The sequence below is a fragment of the Delphinus delphis genome, chromosome 3, assembly GCF_949987515.2.
Source record: "Delphinus delphis chromosome 3, mDelDel1.2, whole genome shotgun sequence".
In the NCBI taxonomy this organism is placed as follows: Eukaryota; Metazoa; Chordata; class Mammalia; order Artiodactyla; family Delphinidae; genus Delphinus; species Delphinus delphis.
Window position 1 is genome coordinate 81,634,977 of NC_082685.1, and position 20,467 is coordinate 81,655,443.

At 37.3% G+C, this 20,467-nt stretch overlaps 1 protein-coding gene across 9 annotated transcripts in view; it reads left to right on the top strand.

Annotated features, from left to right (window-relative positions):
* APC (APC regulator of WNT signaling pathway) overlaps positions 1-18,932 on the top strand; it is a 138,392-nt gene extending 119,460 nt beyond the window's left edge. For all 9 annotated transcript variants that reach the window (XM_069540591.1, XM_069540592.1, XM_069540593.1 and 6 more), the window contains 5 exons: positions 791-930; positions 1,505-1,582; positions 1,872-1,988; positions 6,696-6,910; positions 8,477-18,932. In XM_069540591.1, coding sequence (XP_069396692.1) covers positions 791-930; positions 1,505-1,582; positions 1,872-1,988; positions 6,696-6,910; positions 8,477-15,062 — 7,136 coding nt within the window. In that variant the 3' untranslated portion in view covers positions 15,063-18,932. The remainder of the gene's footprint in view (positions 1-790; positions 931-1,504; positions 1,583-1,871; positions 1,989-6,695; positions 6,911-8,476) is intronic.
* The last annotated feature ends 1,535 nt before the right edge of the window (positions 18,933-20,467 follow it).

The following is a 20,467-nucleotide window of genomic DNA, read 5'->3' on the forward strand; positions in this document are numbered from 1 at the left end:
TTTTGTCTTTTTGTTTTGTTTTGTCTTTTTACCACCCCTTCCTTTATGTCTTTTCCTTTCCTTTCCCTTCATTTTCCTCCTTGCCTTCCTACTGCTGACCACTGTGGGCGTTGTTAAGTATACCCATTGGTGGGAATCAAGGGGAAAGAAAATACTAAAATCCTAGTATTGGTATTTGACACTTCATGAGTATCAAAGAAAAGTAAGAATTAAAAAAGTAAAAATTAAAAATGGTTTTATAGAGCTTAGTAATAAGTTGAATAGGTAATTCTTTTTCATAAAAAAAATAAGCTTTGCTTCATGCACAGTTTCATTTAGAAGTTTTAGTATTCCTAAGGATACTAAAAATTATTTGGGAGATAAAAGTATATTCAAGTGATTAGGCCACAGTGTGTGACAATGAAGAGTGTTTGTAAAGTCCTAATAATAAAAATAAGTTACCTTTTTCTGCTTACATTCAGGAAGACCTAGTGTTAGAAAATAGCCTTCTTCATCCGTGACAAGATACAGTGTATGTGCAGTAAATAGAGTATAATGTTCATTTCACTCAGTAAGGCAAGGGGCTGGAGGGTGGAGAAACTGGCAGAAAATGGAATAGTTGTCACTTGTACCTTATAAGTATATTACACAAAAGTCCTTTATAATATTATCTGTAGCTTGTAATTCTAAAGACAAAATTAAATTTATATATTCTCATTCTTTGAGATTTTTTCCTAATAATTTATAAACTTCGTACCCATTTGTTTTATTTTAGATTATTATCTTTCTCCTCTTGCCCTTTTTAAATTAGGGGGACTACAGGCCATTGCAGAATTATTGCAAGTGGACTGTGAAATGTATGGACTTACTAATGACCACTACAGTATTACCTTAAGACGATATGCAGGAATGGCTTTGACAAACTTGACTTTCGGAGATGTAGCCAACAAGGTATGTTTTATAAGATCCATTTCTTATGATATCTCTGGTGTGAGTTATTTTACTTTCATACAAACTACTTTTCACTGACTCTCTTTTTGTCACTCTCCTCATTAAACACTGACCAACAAAAACCTGTACTTCATACCTCACTGCATATCCTTACTCATTTGGTTGTCTTATGCCTAAACAAAGGCAAAAGATGGAACACAGTAGTGGATTTATGTGATCACATTTAAAATACTATTCCTGGGAATGATAGCAAAAATCTGGAAATCTTGATGATTGGTGCAAGTGTTATACACGTGTTGGTTCCATCCGAATAAAAGACTTTAAAACCCTTTGCTTATTGTTTCTTATCATTTATTCACTTTATTTTTCCGGTTTGCCAAGAAAAGAACAAATACCAAAGGATTAGGAGGGTATTTGTCTTTCATTTATGTAATCTGGTTCTAGTTCTTTTATGGATAAAACATTAGTTAGGATTGAAATGAGACGATTGAAACTGGATTTGAAGTTTAGTCAAAAATAAAGCATGGCTCCAGGTTGCCTTATTATTGACCCTCTGCAATATTTGATTTTACAGGCTACACTATGCTCTATGAAAGGCTGCATGAGAGCACTTGTGGCCCAACTAAAATCTGAAAGTGAGGACTTACAGCAGGTACTACTTAGAATTTCAAATGTTTTTCTTGGCTGTTAGTGGGTTAATACCCTGATTTAGATTAATTTAAGCTGTGGCTCACTGTTTAGCATCTCATGTTTAAATTGTGGCTACATTAACACCAAAATAGAGGAAAATAATTATATTGTAGGAATTCCTTTTGGCACTATATTAGCATTTAGAAGAAATTTATTTATTGATATATTTCTACTCTTAACATTACGAACAAGAAAGCAACTAGTATGAATAATTTTATAAACAAATTATTCTAAAATGGATTTATTTGCAGGTTATTGCAAGTGTTTTGAGGAATCTGTCTTGGAGAGCAGATGTAAATAGTAAAAAGACTTTGCGTGAAGTTGGAAGTGTGAAAGCATTGATGGAATGTGCTTTGGAAGTGAAAAAGGTACCTTTGAAAACATTTAGTATTACAATAGGGATTTCATCTTGGGGTACTTTTTTGCTGCCATCTCCCACTCCTGAGACTCACTAATTTCTGACCCTCTTATCTTACCTATCCCTAGACTTAGACTGCTCCAAACTCCTAAAGTATTAAGCCAGAAAAGATTGTACAAGGTAGCCTAGTATAAGTCAGGGTTTTTCAGACTCAGCACTGTTGACATCTTGCACCAGATAAGTCTTTGTTTTGGAGGACTGATCTGTGCCTTGTAGGATGTTTAGCAGCCTCCCTGGCCTTTGCACAGTAGATGCCAGTGCACCTTCCCCTCAGTCATAACAATCAGAAATATCTCCACATATTACCAGATGTCCTCTGTAAAGGAAAAGGGACACAATCACCCTCCGTTGCCAATCACTGGTGTTGAGTGTTAACTCTTTGCTGCCCAAATCTCAATCTACCTGAGTCCTCAAATTCTGATAGTCACCCTGTCAAGAGGTAATCAGACCCAAAGGTGAGAAATCCCTCAAATAATAATTTGTTTACAAAAGGAAATAATCTCCAGATAGTATATCTACTTCAGAAACTAAGCAAATTTTTTTTAAATTTGAGAGGAACTAAGCAAGTCTTTTCAGCTAATCTGAATTTCCTTTCACCCAACCAGTCCTCCTTGATCCAGAGCCTACATATTTTTCTCTTTAAAATTTCCTTTTCAGAGAAGGAAGAGTCTGGGGATGTTTTGTTTGTTTACTTATGTATTTTTTCTAAATTATTTTATACCTGAAAATCCCAAGAAAATCAACTGAAAAATTGTTAGAAATAAGTATTCAACTAAATAACTGGATATAAAGTTAATATTCAAAGGTGGTCAAAAGGTACAAACTTCCAGTTATAAGATAAATAAGTACTAGGGATGTAATATACAGTATGATAAATCTTATTAACACTGTTGTATCATTATATATGAAAATTTTTGAGAGTAAATCCTGAGTTCTCATCACAAGGAAAAAAAATTTTTTTCTATTTCTTTAATTTTGTGTATGTATGAGATGATAGATGTTCAGTAAACTTATTGTGGTAAACATTTCATGATGTTTGTAAGTCAAATCATTATACTTTAAACAGTGTTACATGTCAACTATATCTCAAAACTGGGAAAAAAAGGTAATACTCAAATATACTTAGGGTCTGCATAAAGATACCTTTAAAACACTACCGAATCAGCAGAACACTTGTACTCACACTGCAGAAAAGAAGATACGTGAATAGCCAATAAGCACTTGAAAAGATACTCAACATTGTTAGTCATCAGGAAAATACAAATTACAACTACGAGATACCATTAAAGATATTACATTGGTTAAAATTTAAAATATTGGCCAAGTGTTGTCAAGGATGTTAAGCAGCTGGAATTCTCACACACTGCTGGCGGGAATGTTACGTGGCGTACAGGCATACCTTGCTTTATTGCACTTTGCAGATATTACATTTTTTATAAATTGAAGGTTTGTGGCAACCCTGCATTAAGCAAGTCTATGGATGCCATTTTTCCAACAGCATTATTTTTCAGTTAAGGTATGTACTTTTTTTTATACGTAATGCTATTGGACACTTAATAGACTACAGTATAGTGTAAACATAACTTTTATATGCACACCAAAAAAAAAAAATGATGTGACTTGGCTTTACTGCAATGGTCTGGAATCAAACCTGCAATATCTCTGAGGTATGCCTATCCAACTTTAGAGAACATTTGGCAGTGTTTTAAAATTAAACATTTACCTACCATACAACCTGGCCACCCAGGAGAAACAAAAACTTAAATTCACACAAAGACTTACAAATATTCACAGAAAGATTATTTGTGATAGCCAAAAACTAAAAATAACGCAAATGTCCATCAATAGGTAAATGGGTAAACAAATTGTGGAATACAATTTGGCTATTAAAAAAAAAAAGAATGACCTATTGATACATTCAATAATCTACAATGACAGGAATCAGAACAGCGGTTGCCTGGGGTTAGGGTTGGATTACGGGTGGCATGAGGAAAGTGGAGGGAGTGATATAAATGTTATCTTGGTATACACACACATCAAAAATGATCAAATTGCACACTTGAAATATGTGCAGTTTATTGTTCTCTAATTATACCTTAATAAAATTATACAAAAAAATTAGCCCCATGTACACTTTAAGACTCCTTTCTTATCAAGCTTGTGTGTTTTCAGAAGGATTTAACGTATTTGTAGGTATTATGGGAACTTGTATTGCTGCTGAATAGCTCATTATTTTATTGTCGCTCGAGGACCTTAAAGATCTACATACAAACTAATTGCTACAAACGAAGAAAGTTAGATTAAAAGACACATCCTACTGAGAAGCGTAAGAGAAGACCATAATAAATGGAAAGACATAGCCTGTTCTTGTAAAGGAAGAGTAGTTTAAAGACCATTTCTCCCTAAATTCATCTATAAATTTTTAATGCAAGGCCCAATCTTGGAAAAAGTAGCCCATCAGAAATTTATAATAGCCAATTCTGGTTTGGGCCTGCTCTGGTTAGCAGTATTAGAATTTATTTTTTCCCTCTTTTTCTACATTCAGTGCAGCCGTCATTATGAACGTTCTTATTCTCTTTTTTAATTTGTCATCTCTTCCTTGTCAACTTCATTTACTACTAATGACCACAAGAACCAAAACTACCTTCCATGTTCCCCACGTACTGCATCATTTTACCATCATTCGCTGACTCTTACTCTTCTACACAGCAGAATCTTTCCTTCACCTGCACTCTGTGCCCTAAGCGTGGCTGTTTACTCAAAGCTGTTAGTCCCTTATTCTTGTCTTCTATATCTTCTCTACTGGGTGTAGAGAAGTCGGCTTTTTTATGTTTCAGCTATCTGTAAGAAGCCCAATATTTTGAAAATGAAAACAGAAATCCTCTGTTGCTTCTTCTAACTTCTGCAGTGTTCCTCTTTTTCCTGTAAGAACCAAAACCCTGAACATGTAGTCACTTGCTTCATTTCTTAACTGGCCATACCTTCTTCAGTCCTTTCTAATATATTGCTTCTAACAAAATCTAGACTTATAGATTAACTAGGGTATTTCTTTTCTACCTACACCTATATTTGATACTTTTTGATCACATTCCTTACTGAATCTCTTCCCTTTGTTTTTACCACCTGTACTTCCAACATCTAATCATTTCTCCTTGTCTCCTTTGACTATAAAGCTTCTTTGAAACAAGACCCTTGGCCCTCTACATGTAGTCTTGAAGAGCAACTTCTATGTTCCTACCTTCAAGTCTCACCTCTAGGTCAGTTGTAAGTTTAGCTCACTCCTCTAAACTCTTGCCATTTTTTTCTGTTCTCAGGATACTTTGAATGTCCCACCTTTACCTCATTCACAATGTAATTAAAATTGAGCTCTTAGCCTTTTCACATCTTCAGTGGTGAAAGCACTTCTTCCCTGCTTCCTGATAAGTAGTATCTAAACCTGCTCCTACATTGTTTTATTCATTTAATAACTTGATGAAGAGAATACAATGGCTTGTTCCTTATTGGGTTAGGCCCAAAATGTTTGCCATGACATTCAGGGCCGCCTTTTACCTCTCTGACCTTACTTCCCACAATGCCCCAGCATGGACTTTGACTTCCTCTGTGTCTTCTTTCTGTTCTTTAGTCCTCCCTTGCTTATTTCCACTTCCATGCCTTTCCTCCTACTTCCCTTGCCTTCTCTCTGAATGTACATGTCTTTTCTTCTGCAGAGCTGCTCTCCTCCATGAAATATTTTACTTATTTTATTAAATTCAGATGGCAATAATCTTTCCATTAGAGCCCTTGGTTTCAAGTATGATTTTGCATTCTTTTTTCCCCAGAGTAAACAGTTAGCACCTTCAAAGCAAGTATCAGTTGCTATGTTTTCTGGAGTGCCTCTACTTGTGATAGGCACAGAGTAGATCTCTAATGAATGTTTGTTTGTTCCCTGATTGATTTGTAGTAAGAAGAAAGACTGACATCAGGATCATGGCAAGTTTTGACCAAATATCCTTAATTGTATACTCAGAGTATTTTCTGTGGCATTTGTAATTTGTCAGTTTACTGTGATACTGTATACCAGGGAGTTCTCGTTTTTCAATTACTTTGTTTCTTTGGGGATTTTAAGAAATTGGAGTTTTTCTAGTATGCTTTCCTTTTAATAAGTTACATTGTTACTTTTGAATCAACCACACATAAATATATATGTGTGTGTTTATACAAATAAGATTGCACATACTCCTCTGCAGCTTGCTCTTTTCATTTAATGATACATCTAGATATCTTTCCATAGCGGCATGTAGAGGGCTTTTTCTAGCTTCTGTTGTCCTGAAAATGCTATCTTTTCAGAATGCACATCAGTTCTGTTTCATATTCTAATATAAGCTCTTGTGAGATATGCGTGCACCATCTAAACACTTAGAATAAAGTTCATAAAGGTCATTATTTTAATATTGCGTTCTGCTTGTTTCATGGGGATATCACTGTCTTAAGTTCGATTTGATATTTTATGAAAGTTTTTCTAAATGAGGAGTTCCTAATACTTTACCCGTGAAGGATGGGCAGCAGGGAAGATTTAAAGAGGGAAAAAAAAAAAGCTTCCTCAATAGAAGTAAACATAGACGTTATAAGAAGGAAATTCCAACTCTAATTAGATGACACATATTCTGTTTCTTGATAGGAATCAACCCTCAAAAGCGTATTGAGTGCCTTATGGAATTTGTCAGCACACTGCACTGAGAATAAAGCTGATATATGTGCCGTAGATGGTGCGCTTGCATTTTTGGTTGGCACTCTCACTTACCGGAGCCAGACAAATACTTTAGCTATTATTGAAAGTGGAGGTGGGATATTACGGAATGTGTCCAGCTTGATAGCTACGAATGAGGACCACAGGTAAATACAGGGTTTTATATTACTTTTAAATGAAATTATAAGATTCATACTCTCAGAAAGACTCAACTGTAAGCAGTGTTTTGTGTAATTATGCAAGTTCTAAGCCAAATTACATTTATGACAATGAAAATATAACTATTAATTCCTGATTTATTCATTAACATATTTATTCTAATACAAGTTCATAGTATAAAGATGTCTAGAAATAAATGATACTTGAGAGGTATAACCCATGTGTAGAAGAAAAAATGAAAGTCATAAATATTACAGAGAAGAAAATCCTTTCCTGTATGTTAGCATGGCTTAAACGAATATGAGGTTTATAAAAAACAAAACCTTGTGGTTATGATCCAGAGAGTACGATGGTTCACATTTTTCTAGTGGTGCCATAACATCAATAATGATAGTATTTTTCAGCCAACCACCATTCATCCAATCTGTTAGAGCTGTGAGGCCTAAGAGGCACCTCAGGTACAAGGCACATATCTTCAGAACTTGAGCTCTGTATTATCTCAACAAAAATATGGGTATCTTTCACAGCATATTTATTTATTTTATCCTGTATTGTTCCTCTCTCATTTTCAAAAAGACTATGAGGTACCTTTAGTAAAAGGGCTTTGAAAAGAATGTAAACATCTTTTCTTTAAGTTTTTGATGCACCAGCTACAAGCCTTATAGTCCTTTCTTCTGTTCATAGAAGACCTCTTAGACTCAGTAAGCACTCAGGTGTCTACTGGACTGCTAGAGAGCCGCCATGGTAAAGCTTACTGCACCCTTGCCTATCAGTTTTAAAGCCCACCAGTGCCAACTGTGCTGTCACTAAACTTCATTTTACCATGCCTTAAACAAGCCATAGCTCTTTCAGATCCTAACATTCATTATGCTGACTCTTAACTCTTGTTTTTATAGTTAATGTTTTGAAAACTTTTCTTTCAGTTTATTTTTAGAAATAACGACTACACACAATTTGCCCGAGAACACTTGTAAGGGGGAATGGCAGTATTACAAAATCAAACCAGAGGCAGAAAGATTATCTAAAAGTCATTCTGCTGACCTAGGAGCTTACAGTGTGCTCCCTGACTTCGTTAAGATCTATTGTCAATCAGTTTCTTCTGTCTACCTCTTCTGAGATGTCTCAGTTTGTCAACATTGTGGTGCCCATCCAGAGATTAAATTACCACAGCCCCTGTTCAGCTTAAGATTTCATAATACATCTCTACTCCTCAAACTGAGAGACTCCGTCACTATGTAAATAAAGTAAATATATCTACTCAGGAAAAGTGTTTAAAGCTATTGGGTCAGAATAGGAAATGCAGAATTGATTAAACTTAACGCTTTTACCCTGACAGATGAGTACTTTAAAACAATAGACATTAAATGAACTAAGATAGAACAAAAGGAAATAAGCAATGCCTGAAATTTATAGTATAATTTGGTGTAATTTTATTATGCCTGTTGTTAATAAGCTTTAGTAGTTATCTTTAGATTTAAATTTGTTTTCTGTCCTTTTATTTGTTGTTACTACGAACAGATTTTTACCTTACTTCTGTGATATTTTTATTTCAGGCAAATCCTAAGAGAGAATAATTGCTTACAAACCTTATTACAACACTTGAAATCTCACAGTTTGACAATAGTCAGTAATGCATGCGGAACCTTGTGGAATCTCTCAGCAAGAAATCCTAAAGATCAGGAAGCATTATGGGACATGGGAGCAGTCAGCATGCTCAAGAACCTCATTCATTCAAAGCACAAGATGATTGCTATGGGAAGTGCTGCAGCTTTAAGGAATCTCATGGCAAATAGACCTGCAAAGTATAAGGATGCCAATATCATGTCTCCTGGTTCAAGCTTGCCTTCTCTTCATGTCAGGAAACAAAAAGCCCTAGAAGCAGAATTAGATGCTCAGCATTTATCAGAAACTTTTGACAATATTGACAATTTAAGTCCCAAGGCATCTCATCGTAGTAAGCAGAGACACAAGCAAAATCTCTATGGTGACTATGTTTTTGACACCAATCGACATGATGATAATAGGTCAGACAATTTTAATACTGGAAACATGACTGTCTTGTCACCATATTTAAATACTACAGTGTTGCCCAGCTCCTCTTCATCAAGGGGAAGTTTAGATAGTTCTCGTTCTGAGAAAGATAGAAGTTTGGAGAGAGAACGAGGTATTAGCCTAGTCAACTACCACCCAGCAACAGAAAATCCAGGAACCTCTTCGAAGCGAGGTTTGCAGATTTCTACCACTGCAGCCCAGATTGCCAAAGTCATGGAAGAAGTGTCAGCCATTCATACCTCCCAGGAAGACAGAAGTTCTGGGTCTACCCCGGAACTACATTGTGGGACAGATGAGAGGAATACACTAAGAAGAAGCTCTACCGCCCACACACATGCAAACTCTTACAACTTCACCAAGTCAGAAAACTCAAACAGGACATGTCCAGTGCCATATGCCAAAGTAGAATACAAGAGATCTTCAAATGATAGTTTAAATAGTGTCAGCAGTAGTGATGGTTATGGTAAAAGAGGTCAAATGAAACCTTCAGTTGAATCCTATTCTGAAGATGAGGAAAGTAAATTTTGCAGCTATGGTCAGTATCCAGCTGACCTAGCCCATAAAATACATAGTGCAAATCATATGGATGATAATGATGGAGAACTAGATACACCAATAAATTATAGTCTTAAATATTCTGATGAACAGTTGAACTCCGGAAGGCAAAGTCCTTCACAGAATGAAAGGTGGGCAAGACCCAAACATATAATAGAAGATGAAATAAAACAAAATGAGGAAAGACAATCAAGGAGTCAAAGCACAACTTATCCTGTATATCCTGAGAGCACTGATGATAAACACCTCAAGTTCCAGCCACATTTTGGACAGCAAGAATGTGTTTCCCCATATAGGTCAAGAGCAGCCAATGGTTCAGAAACAAATCGAGTAGGTTCTAATCATGGAATTAATCAAAATGTAAATCAGTCTTTGTGTCAGGAAGATGACTATGAAGATGATAAGCCAACCAACTATAGTGAACGTTACTCTGAGGAAGAGCAACATGAGGAAGAAGAGAGACCAACCAATTATAGCATAAAATATAATGAAGAAAAACATCACGTGGACCAGCCTATTGATTATAGTTTAAAATATACCACAGACATTCCTTCTTCACAGAAACCAGCATTTTCATTCTCAAAGAATTCATCTGGACAGAGCGCTAAAACTGAACACATCTCTTCAAGCAGTGAGAATACAGCCACACCTTCATCTAATGCCAAGAGGCAGAATCAGCTCCATCACAGTTCAGCACAGAGCAGGAGTGGTCAGACCCAAAAAGCCACCTCTTCCTCTTGCAAAGTTCCCTCTATCAACCAAGAAACAATACAGACTTACTGTGTAGAAGATACCCCAATATGCTTTTCAAGATGTAGTTCATTATCATCTTTGTCATCAGCTGAAGACGAAATAGGGTGTGATCAGACAACACAAGAAGCAGATTCTGCTAATACCCTACAAATAGCAGAAATAAAAGAAAGCAGTGGAACTAGATCAACTGAAGATTCTGTGAGTGAAGTTCCAACAGTATCACAGCACGTTAGAACCAAATCCAGCAGACTCCAGGCTTCTGGTTTATCTTCAGAATCAACCAGGCACAAAGCTGTTGAATTTTCTTCAGGGGCCAAATCTCCATCAAAGAGTGGTGCTCAGACACCTAAAAGTCCACCAGAGCACTACGTTCAGGAGACTCCACTCATGTTTAGCAGATGTACTTCTGTCAGTTCACTTGACAGTTTTGAGAGTCGTTCAATTGCCAGCTCCGTTCAGAGTGAACCCTGCAGTGGAATGGTGAGTGGCATTATAAGCCCCAGTGACCTTCCAGATAGCCCTGGACAAACCATGCCACCAAGCAGAAGTAAAACCCCTCCTCCCCCTCCTCCTCAGTCAGCTCAGACTAAGCAAGAAGTACCTAAAAATAAAGCCCCTAGTGCTGAGAAGAGAGAAAGTGGCCCTAAGCAAGCTGCTGTAAATGCTGCAGTACAGAGGGTCCAGGTTCTTCCAGATGCTGATGCTTTGTTACATTTTGCCACAGAAAGTACTCCTGATGGATTTTCTTGTTCATCTAGCCTGAGTGCTCTGAGCCTCGATGAGCCATTTATTCAGAAAGATGTGGAATTAAGAATAATGCCTCCGGTTCAGGAAAATGACAATGGGAATGAAACAGAAAATGAGCAGCCTGAAGAATCAAATGAAAGCCAGGGAAAAGAGGCAGAAAAACCCACTGATTCTGAAAAAGATCTATTAGATGATTCAGATGATGATGATATTGAAATACTAGAAGAGTGTATTATTTCTGCCATGCCAACAAAATCTTCACGCAAAGCCAAAAAGCCAGCCCAGACGTCTTCCAAAGTACCTCCACCTGTGGCAAGGAAACCAAGTCAACTGCCTGTGTACAAACTTCTGCCATCACAAAACAGATTACAAGCACAAAAGCATGTTAGTTTTACACCAGGAGATGATATGCCTCGGGTGTATTGTGTAGAAGGGACACCTATAAACTTTTCCACAGCTACATCTCTAAGTGATCTAACGATAGAATCCCCTCCAAATGAGTTAGCTGCTGGAGAAGGTGTTAGAGCAGGAACACAGTCAGGTGAATTTGAAAAACGAGACACCATTCCTACAGAAGGCAGAAGTACAGATGAGGCTCAAACAGGGAAAGCCTCATCTGTAACTATACCTGAACTGGATGACAATAAAACAGAAGAAGGCGATATTCTTGCAGAATGCATTAATTCTGCTATGCCCAAAGGAAAAAGTCACAAGCCTTTCCGTGTGAAAAAGATAATGGACCAGGTCCAACAAGCGTCTATGTCTTCATCTGGAACTAACAAAAATCAATTAGATGGTAAGAAGAAGAAACCTACTTCACCAGTAAAACCTATACCACAAAATACTGAATACAGGACACGTGTAAGAAAAAATACAGACTCAAAAAATAATTTAAATGCTGAAAGAAATTTCTCAGACAACAAAGATTCAAAGAAACAGAACTTGAAAAATAATTCCAAGGACTTCAATGATAAGGTCCCAAATAATGAAGATCGAGTCAGAGGAAGTTTTACTTTTGATTCACCTCATCATTACACACCCATTGAAGGCACTCCGTACTGTTTTTCACGAAATGATTCTTTGAGTTCTCTAGATTTTGATGATGATGATGTCGACCTTTCCAGGGAAAAGGCTGAATTAAGAAAGGGGAAGGAAAGTAAGGAATCAGAAGCTAAAGTTACCAACCACACAGAACTAACCTCAAACCAACAATCAGCTAATAAGACACAAGCTGTTCCAAAACATCCAATAAATCGAGGTCAGCCTAAACCCGTGCTGCAGAAGCAATCCACTTTTCCCCAGCCCTCCAAAGATATACCAGACAGAGGGGCAGCAACAGATGAGAAATTACAGAATTTTGCTATTGAAAATACTCCGGTTTGCTTTTCCCGAAATTCCTCTCTAAGTTCTCTTAGTGACATTGATCAAGAAAACAACAACAACAAGGAAAATGAACCTATCAAAGAGACAGAGCCCCCTGACTCACAGGGAGAACCAAGTAAACCTCAGGCGTCAGGTTATGCTCCTAAATCATTTCACGTTGAAGATACCCCTGTTTGTTTCTCAAGAAACAGTTCTCTCAGTTCTCTCAGTATTGACTCTGAAGATGACCTGTTGCAGGAATGTATAAGTTCTGCAATGCCAAAAAAGAAAAAGCCTTCAAGACTCAAGGCTGATAATGAAAAGCATAGTCCCAGAAATATGGGTGGCATATTAGCAGAAGATTTGACACTTGATTTGAAAGATATACAGAGACCAGATTCAGAACATGGTTTATCCCCTGATTCAGAAAATTTCGATTGGAAAGCTATTCAGGAAGGTGCAAATTCCATAGTAAGTAGTTTACATCAAGCTGCTGCTGCCGCATGTTTATCTAGACAAGCTTCGTCTGATTCAGATTCCATCCTTTCCCTGAAATCAGGAATCTCTCTGGGATCACCATTTCATCTTACACCTGATCAAGAGGAAAAACCCTTTGCAAGTAATAAAGGCCCACGGATTCTAAAACCTGGGGAGAAAAGTACATTGGAAGCTAAGAAATTAGAATCTGAAAATAAAGGAATAAAAGGAGGGAAAAAAGTTTATAGAAGTTTGATTACTGGAAAAATTCGATCTAATTCGGAAGTTTCAAGCCAAATGAAACAGCCCCTTCAAACAAACATGCCTTCAATCTCTCGAGGTAGGACAATGATTCATATTCCAGGAGTTCGGAATAGCTCTTCAAGTACAAGTCCGGTTTCTAAAAAAGGCCCACCCCTTAAGACTCCAGCCTCCAAAAGCCCTAGTGAAGGTCAGGCAGCTACCACTTCCCCCAGAGGAGCCAAGCCATCAGTGAAGTCAGAATTAAGCCCTGTTACGAGGCAGGCATCCCAGACACCTGGGTCAAATAAAGGGCCTTCTAGATCAGGATCTAGAGATTCCACTCCTTCAAGACCTGCCCAGCAGCCGTTAAGTAGACCTATGCAGTCTCCAGGGCGAAACTCAATTTCTCCTGGTAGAAATGGAATAAGTCCTCCCAACAAATTATCTCAGCTGCCAAGGACGTCATCCCCTAGTACTGCTTCAACTAAGTCCTCGGGTTCTGGGAAAATGTCTTACACATCTCCTGGCAGACAGATGAGCCAACAGAACCTCACCAAACAAACGGGTTTATCCAAGAATGTCAGTAGTATCCCAAGAAGTGAATCTGCCTCCAAAGGACTAAGTCAAATGAGTACTAGCAATGGATCCAATAAAAAGGTAGAACTTTCTAGAATGTCTTCAACTAAATCAAGCGGAAGTGAATCTGATAGGTCAGAGAGACCTGTATTAGTACGCCAGTCAACTTTCATCAAAGAAGCTCCAAGCCCAACCCTAAGGAGAAAATTGGAGGAATCCGCTTCATTTGAATCTCTTTCTCCATCTTCTAGACCAGATTCTCCCAGTAGGTCCCAGGCACAGACTCCAATTTTAAGTCCTTCCCTTCCTGATATGTCTCTGTCTACACATTCATCTGTTCAGGCTGGTGGATGGCGAAAACTCCCACCCAATCTCAGTCCCACCATAGAGTATAATGATGGAAGACCAGTAAAGCGCCATGACATAGCACGCTCTCATTCTGAAAGTCCTTCCAGACTTCCCATCAATAGGTCAGGAACCTGGAAACGTGAGCACAGCAAACACTCATCATCCCTTCCTCGAGTAAGCACTTGGAGGAGAACTGGAAGTTCATCCTCAATTCTTTCTGCTTCATCAGAATCTAGTGAAAAAGCAAAAAGTGAGGATGAAAAACATGTGAACTCTACTTCAGGAACCAAACTAACTAAAGAAAACCAAGTATCCACAAAAGGAACGTGGAGAAAAATGAAAGAAAGTGAAATTTATCCCACCAATAGTACTTCTCAGACCACTTCCTCAGGTGCTGCAAATGGTGCTGAATCAAAGACTCTGATTTATCAAATGGCACCTGCTGTTTCTAAAACAGAGGATGTTTGGGTGAGAATTGAGGACTGCCCCATTAACAACCCTAGGTCTGGAAGATCTCCAACAGGAAATACTCCCCCAGTGATTGACACTGTTTCAGAAAAGGGAAACCCAAACACTAAAGATTCAAAAGATCATCAGGGGAAACAAAATGTGAGCAATGGTAGTGCTCCTGTACGCACCATGGGTTTGGAAAACCGCCTGAACTCCTTTATTCAGGTAGATGCCCCAGACCAGAAAGGAACTGAGGGAAAACTGGGACAAAGTCATCCTGTCCCTGCATCAGAGACTAATGAAAGTTCAATAGCTGAACGTACCCCATTTAGTTCTAGCAGCTCAAGCAAGCACAGTTCACCGAGTGGGACTGTTGCTGCCAGAGTGAGTCCTTTTAATTACAACCCAAGCCCAAGGAAAAGCAGCGCAGATAGCACTTCAGCCCGACCATCTCAGATCCCAACGCCAGTGAATAACAACACAAAGAAACGAGATTCAAAAAGTGACAATACAGAATCCAGTGGAACTCAAAGTCCTAAACGCCATTCTGGGTCTTACCTTGTGACATCTGTTTAAAAAGAGCTGGAATGATGAAACTAAGAATGTGTTAGTGTTAATTACAACTGCTATGTAGAAATTTTGTTTCAACCAATATGTATAAAACAGATAACTAATGAGAACCTGCTGTATAAAAAATAAAATTCAAAAAAAGAAATTTTGTTTCAAATGAAACTAAAAGACTGAAAAATTTTGTAAATAGGTTTGATTCTTGTTAGAGGGTTTTTGTTCTGGAAGCCATATTTGATAGTATACTTCATCTTCACTGGTCATATTTTGGGAGGCACTCTTGATAGTTAGGAAGAAAATGGTAAAGCCAAGTATATTTGTACAGTATGTTTTTCATGTATTTAAGTAGCATCCCATCCCATCATCCTTTAATTATTGCTTGTCTTAAAATAACACTACAGATAGAAGATATGATATATTGCTGTTATCAATCATTTCTAGATTATAAACTGACTAAACTTACATCAGGGAGAAATTGGTATTTATGCAAAAACCATTCTGTTTTAGTCCTTGTGAGTCCATCTGACATCATAATCATGTGGCTGTGAAATTCACAGTAATATGGTTCCCGATGAACAAGTTTACCCAGCCTGCTTTGCTTTACTGCATGAATGAAACTGATGGTTCAATTTCAGAAGTAATGATTAACAATTCTGTGGTCACATGATGTTCATATAGATAGCTATAGTGTAACAACTTACACTATTTTGTGCTCAAAACAAACAAAAAATCTGTGTAACTGTAAAACATTGAATGAAACTATTTTACCTGAACTAGATTTTATCTGAAAGTAGGTAGAATTTTTGCTATGCTGTAACTTGTTGTATATTCTGGTATTTGAGGTGAGATGGCTGCTCTTTTATTAATGAGACATGAATCGTGTCTCTACAGAAACTAAATGAACATTTAAGAATAAATTATTGCTGTATGTATAAACTTACTGAAATCGGTATTTGTTTGAAGGGTCTTATTTCACATTTGTATTAATAATTGTCAAAAGGGCCTCTTTTAAAAGCTTATATAATTTTTTTCTTCAAGTTCTATGCATTAGGAGTAAAATTCCTCTTACTGTAATAAAAACAATTGAAGCTGACTGTTGGCATTTAACCATTCCATGCATTGGCACTTAACCTTTCCTGAAAAAAAAAAATGTTACTGTGTGATTAGCACCAAGTATAATCAGCACTTTGCCATGCTCAGAAAATGCAAATCATGTTGAACTTCAAAGGTAGATTTAACACTATTAAGATATTCAAAAGGCTATTTGGAAACCCCTGTCTGTTAAGGGAGACTTTGTTTTTGATAGGTAGGTTTGTGGAGTATGTGTTCCAGCTCCCGCTTCCTCACACAGCAGGGAGAGAATCCTTCAGGAAGGAAGATAAACTGATAGAAGTATTTAAAAAGCTAACAGTATATCTTCCCAGAATTTGTTCTAAATGATCAGAGGGTAAGGATGATGATAAGTGCTCACATATTTGTTGAATAAATGAAAATTTATTTTTAATAATAAAATTCATGCACTCTGTGTTGGGGGGAAGGGAAAAGGTATTTGGATATAGCAGGATGCTGGGAGAGGGGGTGAGGAGTAAGCACATCTACCTGGTGTCTTTGAAATCACATCATGTAGTTAATTATCTACCCTTACCTGTGTTTATCATTTACAGGTCATGACTTTTTTAAAGTCATTTACTAACATGCCAGTAAATAAGTGCTGTGATTTGAAATAAGGCATTTGACTCCAAAGCCCATACTCTTTCTATTGCACCACTTTGCAAACACCTCAATTTACTGACCTTTGGAGTATATCTGCATTTAAATTTTTGTCAAATTTTATCTGAATGAAATGGTTTGTAAGTAGTAATACTAAATTATTCTGTTTTTCTCAAAGGCTGCCTTATCCAACAGGGACACATGGATATAGGTCATATTTCTTTCCTTTTCCTTTAGTCCTGATTTTCTATTTTTTTGAGTTACTCGTGCCAATTTTTATAAACCACTTCAAATACTTTTATGGAAAGAGATGGGATATAAGTCAATTAGAATAAAATCGCCTTTCTCAAGGAAGGAAAAAAACAATGCTGAAAATGAAAAAAGGGTGCCTTCCATATGCCAGAAAATTCAGGAATTCCGGTAGACAGCCTACTGGGAGAAGGTGCAATCAGTCTGCATTGCCCATTGAGGAAAAAGTTGCTGTATGAGACCCTCTAGTTAGAGATAATGGCTCTGAATTAGTAAAGGAGCAAATCTCAATTCTACTTTTAGAACTTCACAGAGTGCTGCCATAAGTGATAGCAGGCCAAATATTCTCAGTGTATGCTTGTTACAAACGGCATACTAAGCATACTGAGCCCAGCGTGGAGTTGCAACACCTGTTAAGAGAAGTAGGGCAGTGCCCTGTTATCTTTGGACTGCAGCAAACAGCACTCTTAAGGCAGTGAGTGGTTTTCAAACTAGAGTGCATTTGATCTTAGTGCAAATCCAAGCCGCATTTGTTTATTGTTTGTGTGTATTTTTTTAATTTATCCATACATTCATTCTGTAATGTTGTAATATGAAAACATGCTCAATATATGTCCTTGTGGTTAAACAAAAAAACAACTAGAGTGCATTTGAATCACCAAAAATGTTGCTAAGACACACGCCCACACTTTGTGATTCTGAGTGAGGCCCAAGTATGTGCAGTTCTGAGAAGTTCTCAGGTGATGCTGATGCTGTTGGTCTAGAAACCACACTCTGAGAACCACTGCCCTGTGTCACCACAGCGAAGCTCCTTGAGTGATTGCCTTCAGTTCCAGCTGCTCTTCTCAACAACTGGACTCGACATATGAGAAAGTATACCAAACTTCCCTCTCCTTTAGGCAGGAAAGATTTGAATATTGAGCTATACAATCTGATGTAGCCCATCGCAACTCCCAATAGTAGACAAATTTGCCAGACATGAATGAACGGGTAATTCTAAAGACAATGACTGTGTCTGAGGGATTGACTAATGTTCCCTTTGGAATGGTTATCAAAAAGGCAAAAATTTCAGCAAATATCTAATTTGGATTTGCAATAAGATCAAAAGAGACACACACCAAGAAAAGGGGAAATAAAAGAGAACTTTGAAGTGAAGGCAGATTGACTTCAGATCAAAGAAAAATGCACGCGTTTTGTTAGTATACAACCAACCAATTAACTATGGCAAATTGGTATTTGAGAATAAGCTTTACAAGTTAACCTTGCACTAGCAGGAAAGTTAATGAGAGGGAAATAATGAAATAAAAGATAAGCCCAAAAGAATCAAATTGCACTCTAAGTACAGTCAAAAAACTTTTTTTCCATAAACTAGTTACCACAAGGTTAATTAACTGAAGGGATGAGTCTTGCTGCAGAAGGGAGCCAGTTGCACTATATCTGAATTCATGTTATCACAGGGGGTTCCTTGTATCTAAGATAGCAAAAGAACAGAGTCCCACAAATGCAAAAAGAAAATTGCCAAGAGCTGAAGAGTATCTCAGTGATCAGATCGTTCACACTTACCAAACAAAAATAATTTTTCAAAAGTCTTGATGGTTGAAATAGAGTGTATAAATTATTTTTTTTAATTTCTAATTCCTTCATATTATGCCGACTTTTAAATATTACTTTTGTAGTGTTGAAACCTATTGACTTTGACTCCTATAAACACCAGGTCATTTTCCTGCCATTCTCCTCTGTTCTTTGGTCTATAAAACTATATTCTGGTTTTTGTTAGACCATTGATGCTTCTTTCAACCTGTATGTTTTTCTGTGTGTATAATGTTGTTCTTGGTGCTAAATACACTTCTGATATTCAGGATAACTCTACATCTGTGACTATTTGCTTATTTTCTTGAAGTTATGAGACTGTTCCTTTTTTTAATTAAAAATACTCAACTTTACGCTAGTGGTGGTGACCACTGAATATAAAGCAACAGTAGTGAAAAATGAACTAACTATTGAGAATGTTGCACACATTACCTGCCCCACCTACACCACCTTTTGGAATCCAGACACTGAGTCTCACTGTTGGTCACTGAACCCTGTACCCAGTCTTTCCCCCCAACCATGGCTGTTTGCACCAGAGGCAGATGCCTGACCCAGGGGAGACTCATCATTAACTGACCAGTGACCAAAGACTTGCGAGGCTTGTCAAAAAAAAAAAAAAAAAGACTGGGCCAATTTTAAATAAGAGTCAAAGGAAATTTCTGGTTGGTGATTGAGTGCTGGAACTGAAAGATCGTATAGAGTTCAGGCTGAGGTCACTATGATTGGCATCATGAAGCTAAAACTAAGAGAAAGTTGGTCTCTAGAGTGAGAAGGAACAGATATGGGAGGGAGGCATAGAAAGCAAGTGACAGACAAGAGTCACTAGCTGCTGGTGTTACCTCAGTCCTTGCCAATTCTGGGGCCTAGTTCTACTTTTCCTTGTGTTTGGGGGCATTTATGAACTTCTGAACCCACTTTGTTTCTGAAGTAACTTGAAACTAACAGAAAACTCTCTAGACACATCTTCATGAGGTTTTTTGGTTTTTTAATATAGAGAAAGCTTTCTAAAATCATTTGTGGGGAGAGAGGAATAAGCTGCCTACCAAACAAAAAAAAAAAATAGGTTGGCATCAGATTTCTTCTCTGCAATACCAAATGCCAAAAAATGAAAATAAAGCAATGGAACAATATATACAGCATTTGGAAGCAAATGGAAATATTACCTAAGAATTCTGAAACCAGTCAAACTAGCATTTAATTTCTCTGGAATACTTGTATCATTTGGGATTCTTATTATAGTTATTAACAACAAGACTTTCTCTGAAAGACAAAACATTCATTTAAGGAATCTTAGGTAGCTCACAGGAGCTGTATGAGGGCCAGAAAATCAGACTTGGAAACCACAGTGGAAATAATACCCAAACCATACTGTGAGACTGCTTGAAAAAGAACTAGTTGTTGCCCCCAACCTCTGGAACTCTCTGACACCATCCTCCCCATAAATTATGATTCTGTGCAGCACTTGATTCCTCACATTGCTCACTTCTGGACTGAAGTCTTGCTTGGGTGGACATGATTGGCAGAAGCTCTGTCACATGCCTGTAGAGTCTGGGAACGCTCGGTTGTTTGGTTTCTCCATTGAGGAAGCAGGATGCATAAGACATGAATTCTCCAAATCTATGAGGGGCATTTCTAAAGCACTGGGAAACCAGAATCCATGACATACCTCTACCATAGTATTCCTGCTGCCCAAGCAATTAAAATAAATGGGAAACTATTAAGGAAATGGTTTGAGCAATAAAACCTTTAAACTTGAATAAACATGTAAATAATTGTGGTTAATCTGATAATGAATCTCATTGTGAATGTCCACGTAACTCAAAAAAACTGAAAAGATGAAATGCTTAATAATTTTAATAATCTTA